At 42.3% G+C, this 18,111-nt stretch overlaps 1 protein-coding gene across 10 annotated transcripts in view; it reads right to left on the reverse strand.

Moving 5' to 3' along the window:
- Window positions 1–18,111, reverse strand: part of SLC25A48 (solute carrier family 25 member 48) — a 124,276-nt gene that overhangs the window by 29,987 nt on the left and 76,178 nt on the right. For 6 of the 10 annotated variants that reach the window (XR_008445976.1, XR_008445977.1, XR_008445978.1 and 3 more), the window contains exons 1-4: window positions 17,803–18,065; window positions 15,122–15,165; window positions 9,495–9,566; window positions 6,116–6,368 (exon numbers count right to left, since the gene is read on the reverse strand). Coding sequence is in view for 2 of the 10 variants with exons in the window: in XM_054038374.1 (XP_053894349.1) it covers window positions 6,116–6,368; window positions 9,495–9,566; window positions 15,122–15,165; window positions 17,803–17,848 (415 nt within the window). In the remaining 8 variants the exon portion in view is untranslated. Of the gene's footprint in view, window positions 1–6,115; window positions 6,369–9,494; window positions 9,567–11,413; window positions 11,567–15,121; window positions 15,166–17,802; window positions 18,066–18,111 lie in introns of those variants that run through there. The other 4 variants (XR_008445981.1, XR_008445982.1, XR_008445980.1 and 1 more) reach the window with 4 other exon arrangements.

The following is an 18,111-nucleotide window of genomic DNA, read 5'->3' on the forward strand; positions in this document are numbered from 1 at the left end:
GCATTTTATACAGTAGGTCAGTCGTGGTCTCTCTCTTAACCCATTACCAGTGGCCTCTGGTCTGGAGCAAAATTCAACAAGTTGAAAAAGAGAGAGAGAGAGATCACAACAGAGTGAATTAAAAGCTAATATTTTGGGTGCTGTTCCTATAAGAGCCGAAGGTTCTAGAAAATCAATTACAATTTTTAGAGTGCCATGTTACTGCTGATTAACTCAGCCACACTGGGGAACTACATAGAAGAAGCCCACCTTCTAAAGAAGATCATTTGTTAGTGCTGACTCAATCAGGCAGCTGACTGAAGTGATACAGCTGAACACCTGCCTTGAGTTAAAAAATAGACAATCACAGGAATACAAGACAGAAAAGACCTGTGGTCTCACCCAGCCCACCTCCTGCTTGTCAGCAATATGCCATAAAGCATGTGTTCTATTAGTATTTTGTCCAGGCTAGTATTAAATGTCCCAAATGAATGGCCTTTAACCGTCTGTTGAAGTGATTGAAATGATGGCAGCACTATGTTCCAGAAAAAGTGATTTACGTCTCATGCCAGCATTGTATGGGAGACAATTCCACCACCTAGTGCATCTTCTTGCCAGGATGCTTTGCCTGATAACAGCTCAACTTTTCCTTCTGAATTTCATCTCATGAAGACTAGGAATGGTCTCAAGTGCCCAGTGTTTATACCCTTAGACAGTTATAGGGTATCAAATCCCTACTTATTTAAGTAGCTCTTCTCTGAGCTGCTTCTTGCTTGTCAAAATCACTCTGCGACGCCCAGAAAGTAATGCAATGAAGCTATACTGATTTACACCAGCAGGGGAGCTGGCTTAAGAGTCTAGGTGCAATTGTTCCAGATCCAGAGGAAGGAGGGCTCCTTTTGGCTGACACTTGTTCTTTCAGAGTCTGAATTCAGTGCTAGCCAAATTTAACTTCAGGAAGCTGCTTAAAGAGAGTTCTGGATCTTAGAATTAAAACAATGTTTCAGTGATTCCATATACTCAAAGGCATAAAGCCATTTTGACCAAGAGTTACCTTCATACAAGAACCAGAAGCCTGAAATCAGATTCCTGATGTAAATTCAAACTTGCCCTTTAGAACACCTAGTTCACTAAGATAGCCCATTGGTCATTTGCCTCAACTGCTTGCCTCAGCAAACATATTCCAATATTATACAGTTCCACCATATCTTTGAGAGATGACTAACCTAATCTAACCTAATCTCTAAAACAACCGTGGGCCTGAAACCCAAAATTTCCACATTGTTGACCTTACCAGGAAAAACATCAGGCTGCGTTTCTAAGTTTTCCATGCCTCAACAATAGAGATAATATCACCTAGGTTACCATGGGCATTTCCCATTATACTGTCATTCATAGCAACACATAATATGATTAACATCAAAGCCATGGTCGTGGATTATATTAATTAATAGTTAGACTGTAAATATTTTAAGTACCACAGATAGCCAGAGTCACTGCTGGACTCATGAAAAGAATATTCCGTTTTCAACAGCACCTTGCTCTTTTCTCCATTTTGTTTTTATCATCATTTGTATTTTGGTAATGCCGAGGCGCCCCAGCCATGGAGCAGGACCCCATTGTGCCATATGCTGTACAAATATAGAACAAAACAGTCTCTGACCCATACAGCTTATTTTTGGTGCTCAAAAAGTTGCAGGACTTACAGTAGCTGAACCCTGTATCTTTGAGGTTTGCCCACCCTGCTGACAAAACGCCACCTCCCTAACACAGCAATCTCCTGGCCACAGCAATAGGTTTCCTTTTATATATAACACTTGTGTTGGATGCAAACTACCTACGTGATATCTTGCCCCAGTTATTCCCAGGTTAAGGGCACGGCATTTTCTCTACTCCTCAGTCACAGCCTCCTCTCTGGCCCATTCCTCTGCAATTTGCTAGAGCGGGGGTAGTTACAGAAAAACACCACTGTTTTTTGTTTTGTTTTTTTAAACACCACTACAAGGATGGAGTACTTATTTATTTGTCCTAACTCATCCGTCCAGAACTCTCATACCCCTCTCCACAGCCCTTAGTCATTGACTGAAACCTTTATTTACTTGCACTGGGAAAAACAAGAAAAAAAAGGAACAAACTGTTTCCGTGTTTTGTATATATTTCTCTCCTCCTCTGCTCTCCCTCCTCCTCCGTCACTCACACAATTTGGGGTCAAGGTGTAGGGCTCTCTCTTTGGGTGTTCAGACCATGCTCATTTTTATGAGAAACAGTTGACTCGTCCCTAACCAGGAGCATCTTTTAAACCTCTTTAGCCCCAGTGAAACATGTATCTTGTTAGGAAACACTTAGCTCCTTTATCTGGGGACACACAGTACAGCAAATGTTTTGCTCCTGGGTGCCTGCTCTATACACTGCTGGAACACGCTCAAAACTATGATCTAACAAAAACCACAGTTCTGCTCCCCTTCCAACACCAGCTACCATCTAAATATGGAAGTCAGTCTTCAAAGAGACCTAGTCACTGCTTCTCTCTGTGTGTCGACAACCCTTATAATTAAGCTCCCCAAGTTTCTATCACAGTTTTGCCTGCTCTCCCCAGCATAAATAGAAACAATTCAAGAAAATAACCCAGTGTCCTTTGTATTTGCCTTCCCAAATCTCAGCAATCATGTATTTGCAACGCCTCACATGCCAACTGAACCATCCTGGAAACAGACAGAATCTGGTCCAAGATTTTTAGAAATGAGTCAAGTTGTCATGGCTTTAATACCCAGTTATCTGTTGTTTCATCGTTTCTGGTATCTTTGTAATTTCGCAGCAATGACGGATCTCAGCACCTCTGTGCTCGAAGGTATTAACTGGATTAGACATATGGTCTCACCATTCTTAAAGCATGCCTTCCCTCTCTGTGATGCATAAGGGTTTGGAATATAGCTTTTTCAGAACAGTAATGTAAAAATAATACAATGAGAGGGTCAAACAACACCCACACAATGGGACTTGCACAGTAATTGGCGCTATGATTCCTAAGGACCAAAGGCCGAATTAATAGAGCTATTACAATTCCTATGGTGAGAATGGAACACCAACCGCAGCAATTGTATTATCCTGGTATAGAACAATTAATTATGGGAAGTAGGAAAAGTTAAATAATTCAGAATTTTGGCAGCATTGAAGTCAATGGAAAGCCTCCAATGGACTTCAGATCAGGCCCTTAAGAAGTGTATTTCTATAATGATTTTATTTCTCATAAAAAAAAAACATCATCAGGACATTCCCTATTAACCTAAAAAAATCTTGCAACTGCCTGCAGTGATGGAAAGCTTCTGACTGTTGAATGAATGAAAAGAGGTGGGAATCATATTTATGAATCACATATAACCAGAAATGCTTAGGCCTGTGGCAGGTTGCACATGGCAGCTTTTCAGGACCAGACACATCATTATCACCGCTTTTGGTTTTGAGAACCAAAAAAGTTTCTATATATAAAGAGCTGAGGGGAGGAGGGACTGGGACTTTGTTCCATATTGGGGAGGGATGGCAGGCAAAAATGTGCCATGTGGCTGTACTTCACTGATGGGCAAGTGGGAGAATTTGCTTTTTCCTCCCAGATAGAGAAGTCTGTTTACAGATAAGCTCAGCATCAATATTTTATGTTCATGATGATCGATTGGCACAAGGTTTTGCTTGTGAAAACTTTGTGTAATGTATATTTTGTAGAATGCCATGGGACTGAGTAAATAGTCTATGGGCAGAGGGATCAAATGGGTCCAAGGTTTCAAAGAGTGTCCTGCCTTGAAATAAAGCAGGGTGAAGCCAAAGGAGTGGGAATAGTGCTAGAATTACTAACAACTACAATCTGAAGAAAAAAAGAGTCTAGGTTGATCAGTCCTTTAGGGGAGCAAGCAAATTTAGTCTCGCCACCTCCCTCACACAGGAAAAATTGTGTCACTGATATTCTTGGCAAGCGGCAGGATTCAGCAAATACGAGTTCATTTGGTTTTGATTCCCCATTGGACTTCTGTAAGAGAAGTTCTCTGACATGCACAGAAAAGTGGAGCATCATTAAATTCAGCAGTGGTTAAAAATATTCCACTGGATCACAGCCATACCCACTTAAAAAAAAAAAAAAGGATGTAAAACCGAGGGACTGCAAAAATCTTGTTGTAGCCAAGTTGGTCCCATGATATCAGCGAGACAAGGTGGGTGAGGTAATATCGGTTATATCTCCTACCAACAGAAGTCGGTCTAATCAAAGATACTCCCTCACCCTCCTTGTTTCTCATAGATCTTTGTTGGTGTTTGTGAGGGATTGTACTTAACTGCTGCAGGAATCTGACTTAAGAAAACAGTTCCTGACTGATTTGATTGGAAGTGTGTTGTACTGGTTTTAAAATGCTCATTGCCAGGACAATAGCATCATTTGCTGCAGATGCGGGATGTTCTGAGGCGCAGTCCTTCCTCTGCAGGGTGGGTGTAACACCCATTGGGTCCAACAGACAGGAAATTGAAGCCCCTAGCATTGAACTGAGATGTCAAACCCTAAACCATGCATCTAGTTTGTCTCCAGGAAAGCTGCTTTCCTACAGTCCCAGGCAGTAGTAAACTTTCCTGAGAGAGGTGGAGTGGTGAAAATGGACACAGGACAAACTAAATTTGTTAAAAATGCAGTTAGTTCCTGTCCAAACTTTTAATGTAAAAGGGGTTTCTGTGGAGATAATTCACTAGGACTTTATTTTTAACAGTCAGATGCAATGCCTCCCAATTTCATATATTTGTCTCCTTTGCAGATTGTGTGTGTCATCTTTATGAGTGCTCAGCTTTGGGCCAACTCTACTCCTATTGACGTCAATTTATCAGTGACTTCAATGGGAGCAGACTTAGGCCAACACGGAGCACTTCCAAAAATCCCACCTTGAACTGCACTAAATGTGAACTAAATAACTGAGTGGGTGGCATGCTCTGGAGATACTTTGTATTGACCTAACATACAGCACTGACCTAGTGACAGAACTGAGTTAGAGAATTATTTTACCCTGAGTGTTCCTTTTTCCTGTAACCTAGATTCTAAATGTGCTTGAAAATGGAGAGTTTTTTTAACCCACTTGATAAGCTTAGTTGCTCTTCTTAACATTAATGGGAGTTATATGAACACAAAGGGTTTGAATATTCTCTTGCTTTCTGTCCCTAGAACTCCTAAGGACATCAGAGGCAGTTTTTGCCTATGGAACAAAGGATGAAAATGCCCATAAACTAGACTCCATCTTGCAGTCTCAGTTGCATTATACAATGCGTGCTTGTGTAGCAAATCTATAGGGAAAAAATATAATCACTCTCAACAGTGTGGATCTTAATGATAAATGGTAGGAGGATACTACCATCATGAGTCAAATACTGTAGTCCATCATCAGTGCTTATTCAGGCAAAATTGCAATTGAAGCTTGAGTAAAGACTGCTACATAAGATTGTCACTTGCTCCACAAACAAACAAAAAAATCAGACTACACCTCTACCCCGATATAACGCAACCTGATATAACACGAATTCGGATATAACACGGTAAAGCAGCGCTCCGGTGGATCAAAACAAGTTCGATATAACACGGTAAGATTTTTTGGCTCCCGAGGACAGCGTTAAATCGGGGTAGAGATGTATTACTGAAAACAAAGGTTACCCTGTGTCTTGGATGACTGTGCCTTTAGTGCACTATCTAATACGTGGCTGATCACCTCTCTTTCAAGGCCTGGCTGGTGCAACTGCTGCAAATTAAAATCTTTCTGGATTCATTGCAGTTTATGAGAATCTTATGGCATACAATTTAATTTAGGGACCATGGCCCGGATTCTCTGTTGCCTTGCATCTGGCATAGTCAGTTATGCTGGTGCAAAGTAGTTGTAGAACGCATCCATTGGTGTAAGGGCCTGATCCAGAGCCCACTGAAGTCAATGGGAGTCTTTTATTGGTTCCAATGGCCTTTTGATCAGGCTCTGGGGGATTGGAGAATTCTAATTCATAGTGTGTTTGCGTAAGTGTCAATAAGCACAATGGATGCAAGACGGTGGAGAATCCAGCCTTGAATCACAGATTCAATTAATCGGAGTATGCAGAAAAGGCTGAAAAACAACCCTTGCCTTCTTACCTTTAAAAAATGTCTGTGTCTGCATCTGTAGTCTTATCTTTATCAGGTCCACAGGCCCACCAATTCCTACCGAGATAACCCCTGCTACCATGCTGGCAACGATCAAGTCCGAGAGTGCCGGGGCATGGTTAGAATCTCCATAGCGCTGCTGGCTAATAAACCTTTGAGTATTGCTGAAGACACCAAATGTCACCGAGCTGTAGACAGCAATGCTGGCCAATGGGAAAGACATTCCTTTAAAGAATCCAACAACCTAACCATGAAATAAAGCAAGAGTTAAAGGAGATGTATCAATTTGATTATTTTTCTTAGTTGGTCACACTTCACAGTAAACCTTAGAATTCCATAGCCCCTGTGTGACACATGACCAGAAATGGTTAAGCATCCTGCAGGCTAAATAACCCAAATTCAACCCTTAAAAACATATGGGTAGATAATGTTTGTATTTTTGTGTATTTACATATATATTGGTAGAGGCCAACAATGTAATCAAACAGTCCCTGTCTATGCTGTATTCTGTTAATTCAGAGATTTAAAGGACATCTTAACATTTAAATGAACTGTAAACATAGGTGTCAAGTATCAGGGGTGGCCGTGTTAGTCTGGATCTGTAAAAAGCAACAAAGTGTCCTGTGGCACCTTAAAGACTAACAGATGTATTGGAGGATAAGCTTTCATGGGTGAATACCCACTTCATCAGACGCATGCATGATCTCTTTGAAATGTATAGCAAATTGTCTGCGAATGGTGGAAAAACAGGCAATTGCTTTATGTGGATCTGTATGAATAATTACCAGCGATACTTAGGAAACGAGTGTCTAGTGTTCCCTGAGGAACTCCGAGCTATCACAAGAGGGCCTGAAATTTAATAAAAAATGGCTTGGGTCCTGATCCTGTCATCTCAGATTTGCTTGAGGCTTCATGCAGGGGAAGCCTAAGCCACAAGGACTGAGATCCCAGTGCTGACTGGACCACCCTGAATACAAACATTGGACTATAACCTATGAACTATTTATGAAAGAACTCTTTGCATCTGCAAAGCTCATCATCTCTGCTGTGAATCTGAAGCTCAAGATTGTACTCATGTCTGTATGTATACTGATCTTTTAACCTATACTCCCCTTCTTTTCTTTCTAAATACATTTTAGTTTAGTTAATAAGAATTGGCTGTATATGAATATCTGGAATATTCATTAACCTGGAAGGTAATGTGTCCGCTCCTTTGGGATTGGTAGAACTTCTTTTATATGATGAATATGATTTTCAGTAATCTTCATCATTTTTGATTTGGGTGTCTGGGTGGAGGCCTGAGGCTGGGTTACTTTAAGGGAACTGTGTTGTTGACTTCTGAGTAACCAGTGAGGTATATTAGAAGCTGTTTTGTGCTGGCTTGGTAAATCTAAGTATTGGAATATCCACCAGCTTTGGGGATTGCCTGCCCCATTCTTTGCAGTTCACCCTAATTGAGTGACCTCAGCTGGCTCCCCTGGGATTCCGGACACACCCTGCTATACTTGACTTTGCATATCTCCACTTCAATTCAGTTCCCCAGGAATTATAAGTCTACTTTTGAATGGTGTGGGAAATTGATCACTCAGTACTTCTCTTGTCATTTTTTAACCTATGTTTTCTTTGATCCTTTCATAGAGCTAATTGGATGTGAAATGTAATGCCCTAAGTAAGTTCTCAACAATTCTTTAAACTAATGTCATGTCAGGCTAGCTAACTAAAACCCAAGATGGATGTCAGACCAAAAATGCAAAAACTGAATAACAGATGTTTCTTGGAGCAGAGCAGTTGCACATTTAGTTGAAACAATACACTTAGAAAATGGAAGCAAATTTAGGACACTGAGAAATTACTTTCAGTGCTTTTCACAGATTATGCAGCATAAGGGAATATTCTTAATACAGCAAAACTGGAGACATAGGAAAGTACTATAACTATTTAGGGCCAAATTCTTTCCTGGCATCACTCCATTGGAGTCAATGGACTGACACTAGTGGAGAATTGTGCCTGTAAAACTTCAAGGAAGAGGTACTGCAGCTTGCAAAATGATGAACATGGGAAGCTGAACCACGCACAGAAGAAAAGAGAGAGTCATGAATAATGATATGTTAACTATACTGTACACAGAAAGCAGATGGTGGTACACTGTTAGTTCAGCATTATCAACCTTTCATTAGGTTCCCCCCCCCCCGCATTTATTATCATAAATTATACAGGTGGAAAACTTGCCCATATCCTAGTCCATATCCTGCCACACTATTCAGTCCTCACTAAGGCAAAACTCCCATTAAAGTGGATTAGACAGCACACTGAAGGTACAGCAGTGTAACACCCAAGGTAACCTTGTTTCTAATAATCATTTGGCTGAATGTTTAATGGGAGGTTTGCCCAAGTAAGGAATGCAGGATCGGACCATAAGTGTCATAAGACCTAAATCTGTGTCATGCTTATGAGCCAGTTTCTGTACTGATTTACACCCAGGCCATTCCATTCACTTCCATGTTGTCACGTGGGGACTAAGTCAACACAGAGCTTGGTCCCAAATTACCTTCAACAGGCCTGGCTGGCTGTTCTAACAATGCAGAATCTGAACAAGAGGGTGACACACCTTAGGGCTTGTCTACAGGATGCAGTACGGCACACCGTGAATTCTAATGCACACCAATGTGTTGCATACTCACTTGCCCACGTAGACCTGACTGGCGCAAACTAAAAGTTCCCTATTGTGCATTTAACTTAGTATTGTTTGCAATGTGCACTAGGGAACTTTTAGTGCACGTCAGGGCCAGTGAGTGTGCAACATGTTGGTGCGCATTAGAATTCACCCCTCCCAGGTGCGCTTTAGCTCCCCATGTAGACAAGAGTTTGGCTTAGGAACAATTTTGGGTTTCTCAGTAAAAGTAACAAGAAAGGATCTTAGTCTGCTCCCAACGAAGTCCAGGGAAGTTCTGTGAGTGAGGTCAGTAGGAGCAGGATTGGGCATAAAGTCACAATCCACTTCTGCACTTCCAAAGTTTAGGCTCTAGGTCGGAGCTGTGTCAGAAGAGGTTGTTTGCCCTTCCACTCACAAGCAGGTTTATTCTGGGAGGGGGAAAAAAACAGTTTTCCAGAAATAAAAAGGAAATTAAAAGTCATACATGCCTGTGTCCTGCCCACTCAAAGGGGCCCAAAGTCCTTAGGCACTTCCTTGAGGAGTCATCGTCTCTCATAGGTCAGGGTTGGCTGGGGCAGAGGAGAAGGACAGATGCTTGCAGTTCTTCACATAAGGGCTTTGAATGCTATTGCACTGAATGCATGCTGTTTTGGAATCACTTTTAATATCTTTTTCATTTTCTACTCTGGCATGTTATAGACAAACCAAGGTACTTACACTTTCATTTCTGTACACGGTAAGGATACAATTAAGTGTATTTCCATATCCTTGTCCAGCTTGTAAACGAGTCTGCAAAATGTATTGATGAGATGTAATTGAAACAATGCGTTTTCAGTTCAGTGGAAGCTCATGCTATGCAAACAATGCACATTTTGATTTGACAGTAAATTATGGCTTTGCTCCTAGGACAAATGGGACAATAAAGTAAAATAAACATGCAGTAGCCCAGTTTGCACTGTGCCAGTGGCAGATCCAAACAGAACCTCAGAAGTTCGGGGCTCTTTGCTTCATTCAGAATCCATGATGGTCGTACTGGTTTGAAATATGGAAAGGCAAGGCCTCCCAACTCTGCACAGAATCATTAGCACGTGTTATGCAGAATAATATCATTTGCAAATGAGACTATTAGCTACCCCGGAATGCAGTGGATTCTCTGTTACCTGAAGTCTTTAAATCAACATCAGATAACTTTCTGAAAGATTACTGTACGTCATCCAGAAGTTATAGCTTTTAATGCAGGAATCACTGGCTAAAATTCTATGGTCTGTGTTATTCAGAACTACAGACGAGACCATAATCGTCCCTTCTGGCCTTACGGTCTATTAATCTGTCAGTGGAAGCTTGACTATGATTTTAAGCCTTTTGTTATTAGACTTCAGGGAGTGTAGCAGGTAGTTCATTCATTTACCATGTGTTCTCCGTTAAGTTAGTTGATATGCCTCAAAGAAACCTTGAATAGTGGGAAAATTTACCCTCTCCCCCAAAGCCCAAGTAAATGGCAGGAGAAGAAAACGAGTGCTTGGTTTCAGGAATTCAAACTGTCAACATGTGTTAGGTCATGGTTCCATGGCTTCCACATCAGCATATGTGTTTGAATCGGTGCCACAAACCTTAAACTCCCTCCACCGGGGATTGTGGCCACTAGATCATTGATCCAATGGCCTTGCCCCATCTGCAATTTAACTCTCATTGCTGGTGGAGCTGGTGCAGAGCCCAGCTGCACTTTGTGCAGGGTATCTCACCTACCTGCTCTTTAGCTGCCCAGATCTGCAGCAGTTCTCCTGCATTGGGTGCCTTCCATGGCCCTGACAATGCTAGGTGAATTTCACGCTAGTTGTCTAAATATTAAATGGAGCCAAGGCAATCATTCTAAGCCCCAAAAATATCTAACTTTTAATGAAAAAAAGGTGTTTTATACATTGCTCCAAACCAAGAGGATTTGTTTCTGGAAAGAGATATTTAAATGTTTTCTAAAAAGGACCAACAGCAGTAATAAAACCCAGCACATTAACCATGACAAACCCTGTATTGTTTAACAGATATTTCACCTCTCACATATATAGCTCATCCATCAAGCTGCTTTCATGTTTTTAATAGAAAAAAGTCATTGCAATCAACTGACAAATTTTCTTAGCTTGCGGGTTTATTTTAGCGGAAATTCAGTCCCAGTTTTTTATCCTAATATCAAGAGCACTACCTCTTTTCCCCCCTCCGTAAGTGGCTGCACAGAATGATGGCCTAAATGACCCTGTAGTGTTTGCATCCATCCCTTAAATCTACGATGACATTTTCCTCCTTGTCATGACCCCTCTGCACAGCATCCCCTATCTCTAGCTATCTGCATCACCATATCCTGCCCCCAACGTATAGTCACAGTGCAATAATCTTTAGAATGGACACATCAGTAGGCGGTTTGATAGGAGCTCTCTGAATAACAGAACCAGGACAGTTTCCAAACTGTAGTTCAGAAAAGAACAGTCAGCTACATATAACTGGCTTTAGTGGAGCTACACCATTTTATGCCAGCTAAAGATCTGGCCCAATTTTTTATTTACAACATATAGCAAATTGGAATGTGTGACACTGGCAAGTTCTTCAGTTGGAAAGAGGTTTGAAAAAAACAAACAAAAGCTTACATGAGTAATGTATCTCCTGTCCTGGAGCCTTAAAATTCCACTTGCTGTTCCTTACAGAAACTCAGTGACATTCAATAGCAGTCACTCTGCAAGGCAGGAAATCTGCAGGAGAGCTAGAATTTGAAACCTCCTGCAGTGTAATGAGATTTGCTTCTGGAAATAAGGAGGGATAAAATTATTCAGCAAAGCATCTTGTTACACTGAGGCCGCTCTGATTGACCCCAAGATCCGGAAGCACACTACTGATGTAAAGAGCCCATTGTCCCACACCACTATAACACTTGCACTTGAGTACAGGTCAAACAGACTTGAGGATCAGGGACATCATCATCATATGCTTAAAATGCAGAAATGTTTTTATACACGCTAAAGGTTCGTCATGGTGCATGAATGCAAAAAATCATATTTTCACTTGGAGGACTCATACCTGCATGGCCAGTGTGTGAAACTGGCTTGTGATATATAAGAGAGAAGAACGCAAACTACTGTCTGTGAATAAACAAATTCATTAATTAAAGCATTCCTCAAAAGCTGGCAGTTAGTCTGACTTGGGTAACTGCAATGGCATGTGAATACAACATTCAGTGTGCTTCTCTCCACGGGAGTGAACCGTGAAAGCACTGCAGGCATCGCCGTTAAAGCTTATTCTGAGTTGAAACGGACCCCAGTTCAAAATGGCACTGATGTCATGCCCTTGAAGAAGCTGGATAAGTGTGTTCTATTGCTGCGATGCATATAGTGGCTTATTAGAAATGAAAGCCACCTAAAAATGACAAAAGTAATAGTCACTAAAAATAAGCAGAGGCAAGGAAAAGCAACCAGTGGCCTAACAGAGATAACACAAGTGAAAGGGAATGTCCCAGCAAATGACTAGAGAAGGCTGTCTCTTTAACAGAGACTTAGACTTAGAATGGTCCTTTCTTTGGGTTCTAGTTTAGAACCTTGACTTTGGACAACCATAAGGAGATAGCTCATGCAAGCTGCTCCTGCCAGCATGGAGAAAGATGTGAAACCATTGGTTAGAATAAAAGTGAACAGACCAAAAGGGGATAACTGTGAATTTGAAGGCTCATGTGGAGTCCTCCCCTGACATGAGCATAGGAGCAGCTTTCTAGTTTATTCTCTGGTTTCATTAGTGAAATTGGCTTTTGTCTTGGAGAAGCCCCAGAATCTCGACTCACATGCAAAAGCTGAGAACAGCAACAGCACCTAAATACTACTTAAGAAGGTTCTGGCATGTAAAGGGTAAAATGAAAGACGTGGAGTGAAAGGTGAATGAAGCTAACCATTTATAGACATGACCTCATAATACAAAGGGAAAAACTTGCCTGGATTTTAGGGGATGGGGAAGGGAAAGGAACTGCTGAACCAAGTGTTTGGTTTGTTTGTTGAGAATTGCCATGCTGGTAACTTAATATACATGAAATAACGCACGTATTTACCCATGTTTCTCATCTCCCAGAAAGAGGAAACCTTCATTCCTTATTCCACTGGACACTATGTTCATAGGTAAACACTGTTCAGATGCTCACTTTGTAGTTCAATATTGGTTAGATTCCTTCCCCCTCTAATTTGGAAAAGTAACAAAACTGCCTACTTGGTATTCCCAAACGACATCCAGAACCAAATGTAACAGAGGTGTCAGCTTGACAGTTGTCTTTATAAGCACTGAAAAATGCACTACTTGTTACTTGGCAGCTTCTGAACAAACAGAACTCAAACACTCCCAACAACATACATCGTCAACTTCTATCACCCACACACTAGGATGACATCAAAGCCACATATTGCCAGACTTAAAGAAAGACACTTCTCTGGGATGTAAGCAAACAGTATTTCCAGAGGAATTCATAGACAACATGGCCAATACACAATTCCTGTTCTACATACTCGGCTCTGAATATTGGCTTCCCAGTGTCATTTGTTAATGCCCTGGCACTGCTTCTGCAGTCAGTGACACATTTCAGTAGTCAGCACCATGCTTCCCTGAAGAAACCCAAGTACCTCAAGCAACAATGATCCTCAGTCTGATGGTCTCTAACTTCTTAATAAACACAAGATCAGCTGTCCTGGAGCAAGAACACAAGGACTATAAGCTGAGATTCTCAAAGCCCTATTCCTGTTCATTTTCATTGCAGTTTGGCAACCAAATCTTAGCTGGCTTTGAAAAATAGCAGGAAAGTATAACAAAATGTGCCATCAGGTAGCCACATGTTGCACAGGTCCCTGCACAGGTTTGCAGGAGCTGGGAAGAGGATGCAAGAAGCCCTCCTATCCACCCCACTTCCCTGCCCCGCTCCCCACCCATGCCCATGCATAGGGGCTAGATTCTTATTACACAGCACTGTGATTGCTCCAGGGTACTAGTGATATCAGCATTAGCTTCCCTGCAAAAGAGGAAACCTGGCCCAAATTCCCATAGCAGCATGTGTGAGAGGGAAAATCTGCTTCAACCTGTAGAAAGGGTATTGCATAGGCCACTTTGGTCTACACTTCCTCAGTTCTCAGAGCCACTGTTCTTGCCCAACAAGGTATGTAATCCTCTCTCAGCCAGTGGTGCACCTCAGTGACTACTCTGCAGCTCGTTGGGCTGTAACAGTGACTACGGTCCTCCATGAGTGCCTGATCCATGCAGTTCATTTTGGATTCTTGACACACCCCTCCCCTGCCCAGCCACAACTCCTCCATGCAGTTGTGGAGATAGCCACCATGGAACATTTGATGAAAGTGCTCCAGAAGCTTTGTGGCCTGACCATCCCTGCTGCAGAGCCATGGTATTTCTACTGGCTACTGGGCCTTGCACTCAGATACAAGTATGATGACCTCCACTCGGGGTCATGAGCCGAGTTGGAATCCTGGCCTAAAGCACAGGCTTCTTCCACTTGAGTTGAAGGAGTAAATCCACTAGATAGCAGCAGTAGCAGATGACTATCCCCTGCAGGCCAGCCACAGAGGGGGATGTAGAACACACTTTGCCAGTGGAGCAGGAGAGGGAGTGGTATGTTCTTCTAAAGCTTCAACGACTAGAATAAAATACTAACCTGCCCCAACAGTTGTGTGTTCAACTCAACCAGCTTTATCTGTGTTAAAGACTATGCTGCCTTGTCTGCACTGCAGTATAAGAACCTGTTAACAAACATCTTCTAACACCACACCTGTAAATCCATCTAGAAAAATAACCTGATTTCCCTTGTAGGAAAGAGGATAATAGGAATGGCTTTTGAATAACTGCAGCTCCTAGCAACAGGATAGCTAGATTTGTACTTTGTCCTTACAGTATTGCCAACTTTAGGAAAACTTTTAAAAAAATACCTCTTCAGCAAAGACAAATACAGCTTGCCTTTTGCCCTTTGTAAACTCAGCCATTGCCTGGGTTGATAAAGTATGTGCTGACCTTTTCAGTCTGCAGAACATTATATAATGGGCAGTTTTCACTTTCAGTTTTGATCCCATCCAGGGAATTTATCTGATAATCACATTTTCATATCTTCCTTTTGAAAGATCTTTCAATAATTTCTCTGTGTTAAAATCAGAGGTGAGACAAAGAAAGAAAAACACAGAGAAATATCACTAAATGTGGGTGTATTTTTCTCAGGGGTTAAATTTATCCATGGGCAGGAAGCTAGTGTGGGGGTTGTTTGCTGGCCCTCTGCAAAGGGATGAATCTCACAATCTGTGTAAGTGAAAGTGCGGCTTAAAATATTTTACCTTTACTGTGTCCAGAGGATGCCCCACAATTACACTTGCAGCTCCTGGGGATTAAAATAAGGTCATTAGACAAAACACAATTGGGTGAGTCAACTAAAAGGAGAGACTTTTGTAACATTTACCCACTGAAACTCAAATCTGTGCCCTATTGCATATGTGCTCCCCTCGGCCAATCAGAGCACTCGCCTTCATTCTGCTCATTACCTAGTTGGTGAAAATTCACTCATCAATAGAGCCATGCAAATTGAAGGTAAATCTTGAAGCAATGATGTCAGTTGCAGAGCAGATGCACAGGGAGAATCGGCATTCCCTTTGCGAGATGGAGCTAATCTCTGAGCCAGACCCGCAAAAGCCAACCCAGAGAGGTGGTGGTGGTGAGACCACTTGACATGAAGAGACCACTGTGCATGATTTACAGAGGATACTGCAGGCCACGGGCTGGAAAAGCATATGTGGAGGGGCTGTGGAGCTATCCCATGCACTGTCTGCAACATGGAGAACAGATTTTTATACTCAACCTCTGCACTGTTCCCCATTCAAAACCTATTTTCTCTTAACCAGGTTTTGTGCGTGTGTGTTTGAGGCTGCGTGTGAAAATCTCTGTCATTCAATAGTGTCAGCTGACCGGGACAAGGGCAGTCTAGCCTAGTGATCAGAGCGGGCGTCAGACTTCATGGCTGGAGCAGATGTCAGGAACTAACAATTAGGTCAGAACTGGAGTCAGTAGTTGGAAGGTGGAGCCAAGAGTCAAGCTGAAGGTCAAGCACTAGATGCTGGAGCTGAGGGGCAAGTCAGAGTAGGTAATCAGAAGGCAGAGCCATGGATCAAACCAGAGGGCAGGTATTGGAAACCAGAGCCGAGGATCAAGCCGTAGTCAGAAACCAGAGGCATGGGTCAAACCGGACGCTAGGAGCTGGATAGCCAGGGTCAGTAGTCAGAAGCCAAAGCCATGGGTGAAGCTGAGGGTCAGAAACTGGAGCAAGGAGGGGAGCAAGCAGTCCAAAGGGGGGGCAGGACAAAGGCTAGGCTGGAGTAGCAAGAACAAAGTAACCCAGCAGCAGGCACAGTGGTGGCCATGAGCACTGAGCAGCCAGCGAGCTGCTGCTGGCGTAAGAGCAGGCTTGCTTGCTCCAGCAACCAATTGGTTAGCATGGCCAATGGTGGCTGGCCAATCAGGCAGCCTGCGGCAGGCCAGCGGTACTGATGAGGCTGCCTAGAGCCTAGCTCTGCTACAAGCCCTGGTTCCTGACAAATGGCTTCATCGTTAACTGACAGCTCTGTTGATCATTGGACTAGTGCCACGTTACTGAGTTGTGGGAAGTCAGCCGGGGCCCTGCAATGCCCATGAGAAACATTTCCATTATGGCCCATCAAAGGGAGAACAACAAGAAGGGGGAGGAGAGAAGCAAAGTGGGGGTAGAGAATAAGAATCATTTAAAAACTGCTCCAGAAGCTTAGCTCAGGATCACATGCATTCATGTACTCGATTTATGGGAGTATTTAGTACAATTGTGCATGAAAACTGTACATGCAACTGGCAAATTTTATCCCTAACTGGCTATTTGCTCACCCAGTTTTCCTGCCCCATTTATGCATGCGTTTACAGTAATAGACATGGACAAATTAGCCAAAATACATCACGACAGACAATCCAGTCTCCTCAGGTTTTGGAAATCAAGCCTCACCCTTTCTCATGGTAATTTGGCAAAGATTCCAGTTTTTCCTGAATAAATGAGGACGTTGACCTGAACTATTTAGTGGTCTGACACCCTTGTGTGGTGCCAATACAAAAGCCTCAGGTGCCCTGTGTGGACATTAAAAATCCACGACAGTAGCACTTTTTGTAACAGTAGCCACCTGCTCTTAGCCAAAATTTCCTTCTCTACCCTGTTGTGTTGTCCACCTGCCAGCTGTCTTCCAACCCAGTGAGAGCTGCATTGTAGTGGTGCACTTTGAGATCTTTCTAGATAAAAGGAGCTCTCTAGAAGTGCAAGCTACATCTGCAGGACCTTCTTCCTACACTTTCTAATTGAGATGGCACCTATTTTACAGAAGGCCAAAATCAATTCTTTCAGAAAACTGCCCGATCGATAATTCTAGTCTGATAGTGACAGTTAGTCCTGATAAGGCTATAAGATTATCAGGACTATCCACTCAGAACCAGATCTAAGCCTTTCATAAAAGGGTGTGGATTAATGGAGCTATCTGATTGGCTAGTGAGGATTCCCAGCTGTTTAAATAGGAGGCTGTATGCACAGGGACCTGAACTCAATAGGCAAACACTAGAATGCCTTTAGAAAACCATAATCTTATGTGTTGGGTTACAATATCATTTTACATATTTCTCAGCTCGAGACATTCAGCCTTGCAGGTCATGCACTTACCTCAGGAATGTGTAATGTAAAGATGACACCATAATGTCACATCCCACATCTCATTGCATATTGGTAGTCTTAGAACAGACAGATAAAACTGTGCGATGTTCTATTACTGCTTAATTGAAACTATCCTCTTTGTACAAATGTGGCAAACGACACATACAAACACAAACATGAATGAATGCGGACAACTTGATAAATGCATCCATCAACAGACTTCTTTTTTAAAAATGGACATACACTTACCTATTTTTATATAACTCTGCTGTTACTGTCCCAAAATATCCCACCAGTGTTACTTACCTCCTATCCAACCAGCTACAAAATCTTCTAACTGAAGGCTGCCCATGTTTTAAAACTGCGGGACAACTCCTATTCAAATAGTTTCTTGCAAGTTTGCAGTTCTCATTCAATTTCTTCAGCATGTGCTGTTGAGGACTGCTTGAATGTGTCTCTTTGACTCTGTGACGTAGAAAAGTGACTCCAACACCCCCGGGTGTCCCAAAGGGATTGTAGTAAGAGTTTGTGTCTTTCACATGTTTCAGCAGTATTAAAACTGCAACAACTCTGACTCTAACCTCTCATACAGCCTGTCTCAAAGTGCCTCCAAAG

The sequence above is a fragment of the Malaclemys terrapin genome, chromosome 8 (genome assembly GCF_027887155.1).
Source record: "Malaclemys terrapin pileata isolate rMalTer1 chromosome 8, rMalTer1.hap1, whole genome shotgun sequence".
In the NCBI taxonomy this organism is placed as follows: Eukaryota; Metazoa; Chordata; order Testudines; family Emydidae; genus Malaclemys; species Malaclemys terrapin.